The 8,188-nt window shown below is 45.3% G+C and overlaps 1 protein-coding gene across 2 annotated transcripts in view; it reads right to left on the bottom strand.

Moving 5' to 3' along the window:
• Positions 1-8,188, bottom strand: part of Arhgef10 (Rho guanine nucleotide exchange factor 10) — a gene marked incomplete in the record, with an annotated part of 130,988 nt that overhangs the window by 100,290 nt on the left and 22,510 nt on the right. For both annotated transcript variants that reach the window (XM_017797486.2, XM_017797485.2), the window contains 3 exon segments: positions 2,368-2,444; positions 4,355-4,418; positions 7,809-8,090. In XM_017797486.2, the coding sequence (XP_017652975.1) occupies positions 2,368-2,444; positions 4,355-4,418; positions 7,809-8,090 (423 nt within the window).

Raw genomic sequence — 8,188 nt, 5'->3', positions numbered from 1 at the left:
ATCTTCTTGAAGTCCCTCAAATTAAGGTAAAGAATAAGAACAAATCATTCTGGAAGAACGCAAAGGAAAATAGCTTTAGATACTTAAGTGACGATAGAATTTATTCTCATAATTGTTTTAATAGCTTTTGTATAATCCTCATCGCTATTATGAGATATAAAATGTATTTATCAAATCTGTAATTATGCCAAAAAATCTGAATTACTGTAATATTTTGTATATTGCTAAAACTGTAACTTTAATTGTATAAAAAAAAATTTTTTTTAAATCTATCTTACATATAATTGCATGTGTATGCACTGTCTACATGAGCTTTTGTTTTAAAAATAAGTTACTTGATATCAAACTGGCTTATAAGTAAGTACTCAAGTAAACTAGGGTTGTTAAATTAGCTCAACCTCCTTTGGGCTCACAGTAAAGCTAAAATTTTAAGGGAAAAGAGCCCAATTCCAACAGACTAGGTTAGCTTGGTCACATGTCCGGTGTGCCATCTGAGGATATGAAATCAATGTGGCTAATTTGGAGAAACAAAGGAGACTAATGATTCTAGCTCTTTTTCAGAAAATTAACGTGAGATTTTAAGTTTAAATAGTTAAAAAAATTTTTTGTTTAAAAAAAAGGTTAAGGTATTTAATTATATACTTCTGGTCAGGATGTTACCTCTTGATCCTTATCTCAATTCTGGTTTTACAATGTGGTTCCTACTGCTTGAGTATATAAATTAATTTTAAGAGACAGGCGCACTTACACACATGCAGGCAACACACTCATACAGATAAATAGTATTTTTTAAAAAAAAAACTAAATTTTTACAGTCAAAATTCAATACCCTGAGGTAAAATTCCTGCTTGATTCTGTGTTTAAAAACCAAGAAAACAGGGTTTTTTTAAGTATTAATTGGCTTTGAAAAGCAAGAACTTTTTTTTTTTTAATGTGATGTTGATATTTTTTTTTCACATCTACTAATTATTGTTTTTTAATCATTATTTTTTTAATTTTTTTTCATAAGGGAATACTTTAAAAACCTATATGCTACCAAATTCGAAAACCTAAAAGAAATGGAAAAGCAAGAACTTTTAAACATAATGACTAAAATTCAGAATTAGTTGCAGACTCTTCCTGGTTATGGGGGAGAAAGATGATTTCATCAACTGAAAGAAGGGACATCACATCAAACACTTCATTCAACTGGAGGAAAAAGACTGTGTCCACGTACGTCTAACCTGCTCCTATACTACAAAACTCCAGGAGATTCACATGTGGCCACTTCATCTGAGAACTCATCCCTATGGACTTCAGAGATGCTGGATGGGATTCATCTTCAACAGACAGACAATCTAGTACTCCCAAGTAAGTGAACATTTCTGTTAGGGTTCCAAATAGCAGCACCCCCCCCCCTCCCCCACAGGGACCTACAGACTTTGGAGCCTGGAAAAGGGAACTTAGCTGATAATTTCAAACTAGCGTTCAGTGGTATTCTAATCGACGCTGGGTAGCACGCAGGCACAGACCGCATTCGTGCTATTTTGTGATTAAAACGATACCAAAAATACCCTTGCTTTGGTTTTCATCTTCTAAAACGACGTCTTCCCCTCTTCTAATTGCCCCCTTTCTTTGGGGAGCGGTGAACCCCTGACCGCGCTAGAATTGCTAACGTTTGGATCAGCAGTGGTTGAAATATGGCCTCTTCCCTTCCCTCCCCTCCCCTCCCCTCCCTTCCCTTCCCTTCCCTGACATCTTTCCCTCCACCAACATCTTTCCCTTCCCCGAGGGAAAGGTGCCCCGTGAGAAATAAATCTGTATCCCGCTGAGAATTCCATCTGTGCCTAGGTGCTTTCCTCCATCCGCGCTGCTCGCTCCCTCCCGCTCTCTACCTATCAATTTCTAATTAAGAGGTTTTTTAATGGCTTCTGACAGTTAATGCTTCACTTGGTATATTCCTGAATGATAAAATAATACTAATTCTCATTTAAATAAGTTATAAATATTTCCTTTCATTAATCATGGGCTTTTTTATTATTATTTTCTTACCCAGAACCCCTACCTTACTCAACTAGTTTTCATGTTTGAAAGAGTCAAGTGTTTTTACTTTTGTAAACTTATATATCCATAATATTTGGTATGTAAATGAAGACATTCTTGTTAAAAGAAAGCTTAAAACTACTATGTTATGTAATTCCTTCTATAATAGTTTTTCATTTATTTTTCCAAACTAAATCTGGTATACCAATATAATAAAAGATCAAGTCATTATCACCAGATAAGAGCTACTGGAGTTAGTGCTAACCACTCCACATGAGGTCATAGCAGTAGAGTCTACTTGCCATCTTCTGGCAGACCTACAGGCCCTGTGACAGTGGTACTTACTTTCCATCCATGCTGTGTTGGCGGGATCTGCCACCCATCGGGCCAGGGCATTGCCTTCTTGGCCACCTTGATCATCACTGGAAGGAAAGAGACCATGAACTGGGAACATGGAGAAGACTATCAACCATGGGGAAGGGGGGCTAAGTGACCCACAGCACCCATGTTGTATGCATACTACTTAATGTCTGCTGTAGATCTTCCCAGACAAAACTACAAGAATCCCAGGTTGGAATTTACACACATTTCTACCAGCCACCCCACCCACAGTGTCAGGGGTGTCATCCTGACTCATAGGCTGAGGCTGATTTGTCTAACCCTAACATCACACACATGCCAGGCTGACTGTGCAAGGCGTCAGCCTCTTCTCCCTCCACACAGGGCCATCCACAGCCACAGTCAGACAGGGACTTGGATTCTGCCTTGGACAATGAGAAGCCACTGTGACATTTTCTTTGGAGGATGACAAGAAAGGATTCACTAGACAACCTGTGAATCAACCCTGTGAGGTCTCAGCAGGCTGACTATGGGGAACTGAAGAAAGAGCAGAAAGTGAGACGTGGAGGGGTAGAGTTAGGACGTGGTGGGGGAGGGTACAGCAGACACCCAAGGATGTGCACACAAGGCTCAGTTAGAAAACAGTCCTGTGTTTGGTGGGCAGGAGGCAGGGGCGGAGTATGAAGCATACAGCAGACATACACAGATGTGTGCACAGGGCATTTCGGAAATGGTCCTGTACTCAGCGGAGGGGTGAATCATACAGAGAAGGGAGAGGGTCTTCCACTTGTTAAAGTTTCAAATCACATCTGGACAGTTACTTTTTTACCCATTGGTGGTGGTGGTGTGTGTGTGTGTTTGTATGTATACATGTACATTTGAGTGTGGGTACGAGGTGTCTTATTCCATCACGCTCCATGTTTTTTTGTTTTTTTGTTTTTTTTGAGACAGGGTCTCCCTATAGCCCCAATTAGCCTGGAGAACTCACTATGCAGACAAGGCTGGCCTTGATCTCAGAGATCCACCTGCCTCAGCTTCGGAGTGCTACGATCAAAGGCATGCATGACCATGCCCCGGCTCCACCTTAGTATTTGAGATATCTTACCACTAGCTCACTGATTGAGCTAAACTGGCTGGCCAGCAAGCCCCAGTCTCCACTCCCTGATGTTGGGACTATAGGCTTGCACCCTGAGCTTGGCTTTTATGTGGGTGCTCGGGATTGAACTTGGGTCCTCATACTTGCATGGCAAGACTTTATGCACTGATCCATCATCCTCCCAGTCCTGGTTTTGCTTAGGGGAAACAGGGTCTCACTATGCAGCTGATGCTAGACTAGAACTCACAATCCTCCTGCCTCAGACTACTGGGGGGACTGTAGGAATCATCACCACACCTGGTAAAAACTAACTTTTTTGGGGGAGGGGGTACTTTTTAAGACAGGGTCTTCCTGTAGCCCCAGTTGACCTGGAACTCACTACATAGACCAGGTTGGCCTTAAACTCACAGAGATCTGCCTGCCTCTGCCTCCCAAGAGCTGGGCTCCAAGGTGTGCACCACCACGCCCACTGAAAACTAACTTTTAACCATGCACAGAACTGCAGTTTGTGGCAAAGGATCTTAATGAGTCTGCTTTTTTGCCTAATTCTGCATTTCCCCAAGGGAAAATCCTGGTCAAACGAGCGCCTCTTGAAATTCCAGTGGTTTCTCAAGGGTTTTAAGTCTAGGATTCTTTAGGACTGAAAGAGAGACAAGACGTATTAACGTCAGCCCCAGTCATGCTGGTGTGAAAGCCTGACGCCTGAAAGAAGACATGGTTCTGGGTACCTAGGGAGGGGACTCTGGGTGACCAACAAGCTGGGTAAAAGGGAGGCTGTGGCCCCTGGGAGGGCCAAGGGAGGGACTGCCTGGAGCTCAGGTGGCATGAAGGCCCAATGAATGAGTCCAACATTAAAGGAAAAACAGACTGAAAGCTTAACATCAAGTTAACACACACCTGTGTGGAGGGTCCTCAGAACTCAGGGAACGACGCTGGCCATCTTCTGCAACGTCTCCTGCTTCTGCCAAGAGAAAAAAAAAATGACATTATTTTGTGCCTGACAAAAATGTTTGTGCAGTTGATTTTTAACCCTTGAATAATTCTCTATTTCTCTTTCTCGTCAATGGGTTCACGCTACTACAAAGATGATAAGCTGACTGACAGATTGGAAAATGTTCAGCTCTTAGATAAAATGAATTCAAAATAGGATTATGAGAGAACATGAGATTCCCGTCTGTGACATGGACAGAATCAATACAGACACACAGATCAGTGGGTCTGGAGCGTCCCAAGGGCTCATTTTATAGAAGGTGGGGTCCCCAGCTTAAGGGATCCAATCACTGAGAGGTGACTGAACTAGGAAGGCTCTACATCGTTTCTCTCTCTCTTTCTATCTCTCTCTCTCTCTCCCTCTCCCCCCTCCACCTGCCTTGAACCCTTCTACTGCTTTATGATGTTTGTTCTGCCTAACCAATAAGCCCACAGCAATGCAGTCAGTGACCTGTGACCACAGACTGAACCTGCTGGAACCATAAGCCAAAGTAAATCTCTCCTTTCTTTGCACTGTTCTGTCAGGCATTCTATTGAGTAACAAAACGCTAACACAGCACCCTTCCAATTCTGAGTTTCCATGGGAAGTTACTACCTGACTTACCTGCAGGCACATCTGCCTAGGAAACCCAAGACAGTGAAGAGAAACAGCGAAGTGTGACAGCCAAACATCACCCCCACACAGAGAGCGCGTCCAGGCAGTCTTGGGTCTGCACTTAACAGTTGCCACCCATGCCTGACCAGGCACTCTTGGGTCTGCATTTACCCCCCCCCCACACACACACACACAGAGCCCATCCAGGTACTCTCAGGCCTGCACTCAACACCCCCGCCACACACACAGAGCCTAACCAGGCACTCTTGGGTCTGCACTTAACACCCCTCCCCATCCAGGCACTCTGAGATCTGCACTTACCGCCCCCCCCCCCCCCCCCCCCACACACACACAGAGCCTAACCAGGCCCTCTTGGGTTTGCATTTCCCCCCCCCCCCCCCCCGCCCCAATACAGCCTGATCAGGCAATCTCAGGTCTGCCTGGCATTTTCTTCCCATCTCTGGTTCGGGTATACACATGCCGAGCTTGTGACGAAGGCTGTCCTGCAGGCTCCACACACACTGTGTGGGGGTGCACAAACAGGCAAACTGTCAAGGAGCAGCTTGATGAGCTATCAGAGATCCTCTAGCTCAGAGATGGTGCTGTAAGATCTGGCACATGTGTTATGTGTGTGATCTCCCATCCTCCAGTGGACTATGTCCCTGCACAGCAACAGAGTACTGGGAACCCCTGGGGGAAGGTGAGTGGACAACCTCAGGCTGTATTCCTAAGCTGACAATGCTGTCCACACGGAGCCTCCAGAAAGGGATTCATTTTATGGGTAAGCAACAAGTCCTAAAACTTTTCAGTCGTTCAACAGGTAGACAAAGCCCAGGAGGTTGAGCCCAGTGCAACCAGTGCAGAGAACTGAGCCACGAGGACACTGGTGTCTTGGCCATGTGGGCTGCAACCACATAGCTAGATGCTGAACAGTGCACATAGCTGCAGAGTGTGAGACCTGGTTGGCAGTGCACCAGGCATGGGCTGGCTGAGCTTCCCAGGACATGGCCATGGTGAGGTAGCATCCCCACCCCCAGATCCCAGAGAAGGGGCAGAGGCCTCCCGATCTGACTGAACGACTAACTGTGGTGGATGCTTTCCCATGCCCACCACCACGTTTCTCCACTCAGGTTTCTGCTTTGGGGAAGTGAGATGCAAAGTAGGTCTCCTTCAAAACACCAGGCAGGATCTGGAGGGGTCAGGTGAGCATGCGTGGAATGCTGGGCACCCGGGTTTTTCTGGCCAGTAAAGACTAGTGCTCTTCTCCAGGAAACTGGACTTATGGATATCCAGCTCTTCACAGATCCAGGCCTCCTAGATCTGGCTGGACTGCAAGTGTTAGGGAGTATGAGTGTAGAGTTGCTAAAAGCTCTTGCAGTGTGATAGTAATGAAACCCTTTGGATGGTTGCTAAGAACTTTGAATGGTTGCTAAGGACTTTGGACCCTGAAAGGGGAATGGGGGAGGTAGGAACCTTCCTCGCCCCCTGTGGTTACCCAGGATTGAAGTCTTTGTTTTCCAAAACTGCTACATTCCATAACCTTTGTGACCTTATGTAACCTGGAAGCCACTTAATTATCACATATGTGCTAGTTGCCTTTTGTTGTAACCCTCATATATGAGTATAAATGTCCCCAAAAACTTGAGCAAGGGCTGGCACCATTACGGAGTGGTTGGGTGTCAGTCCACTGGTGTGAATTAAAATTCCCTCTCTTCCGCCTGAAGTCTCTTGACTCTCCTGAGGGGGCTGGTGAGGACATGTATCCCAGAACAGCACTGGGGAGCACAGTGGTACAGGACATAAACCCTGCCAGCATTGAGCAGGGCATCTCTGCTTAGCATTTAGGGTGTATGAATTCCCAGGTGTGAGACACTCTTCTTAAACAGAGGCAGAATTCTGATTCTGTAAGGGTTCTTTCCTTTCCAGTTAGTAAAAACTGAGAAAATACTTTTTAAAGGAAGCTGTGTTTCAATACTGGAAAGGACAGAAAGGTTCTGAGGATGTTTTCTTGTAGAAACTGACCATAATCCAGAGACTTTACCATGATCCACAGTGCCGTCTATATTGTGTAACATAGAGAAGCAACCATCTAAAGACCAAGGGCCTTTGCAGTCCAAGGAAATGTGTTCATAAGCCAGGCACAGGGGAATAGACGTATTATCCTACCTACTTGGAGCAGCTGAGATAGGAGGATCATGAGTTCTTGGTGCGTCCAAGGCCAACCTGGGCAACTTAGCAAGACCTCGTCTCAAAATAATTAGTCAAAAGAGGGCTGTAGATAGGGCTCACTGCAGAGGACTTGCCTAGCATGTACAGAGTTCAAACTCCAGTACTGGGGCAGGATGGGGGGGGATTGTGTACCTTAATTTTAAAGCAATTTTCTTTCTTTAATTTAATTGTTGTAAAGAGTAGGAAATCATTTAAAGTTACTTTATCTGAAAATAATTTGATATGATTTAAAACAAGTTGCCTTTTTTTACCATCAAATGAGACCCAATGATAAAAGTCCATCATAATAAACATGGCTCTAAGCCCTGGAACCACAGACAGCATTGCACAGACCTTGTTGTGAGCACGGGGTTAGCAGGTGACAGGACACACAATCACAGCCACACTCCAGAACAGTGATGTGTAGTGAAGAAGGCAAGGCGGGCCAGGACTAGGCCACCTAAGTTCTCCCTGGTGCAGAGGCCAGAGACTCCAGAACACACAGCAGACTCAGATAGCCCTTCACTGTGCCCAAATGGCCATAGGAGAGGCATGTACCTTCATCCTCTACAGACTCTGTCCGGATGATGACAGGGCTAGAGTAGGCAGGCAGCAGCAGTGGCAGGTTGGACGGCACAGCATAGCCACAGGGCACAGGTACTGAGTACCCACTGGGCACACGCAGGCCCACACCTTCTTCCTCTGTATTTGCATCTGGGGATGGTGGCTGCTCCTCCTGGAATGGTGTGATGTCGATGACTGAATACGGGTTCACTTTTGTTGGGACCATGAGTTTGGCAGGTTCTGACACTGGGGTGGTTTCTGCTCCAGTTCCATTTCCTGAAGAACGGAAGAGCATTTGTAAGAAATAGTGTCAAAGGTACACAGTCCTACTGGCTATAGCAGGGGCATGGGAACCTCTCATCCTACCAACTTTA

This window comes from Nannospalax galili, unplaced genomic scaffold (assembly GCF_000622305.1).
Source record: "Nannospalax galili isolate Female #2095 unplaced genomic scaffold, S.galili_v1.0 scaffold134, whole genome shotgun sequence".
Classification (NCBI taxonomy): domain Eukaryota; kingdom Metazoa; phylum Chordata; class Mammalia; order Rodentia; family Spalacidae; genus Nannospalax; species Nannospalax galili.
This window is presented reverse-complemented; position numbering and strand designations above follow the sequence as displayed.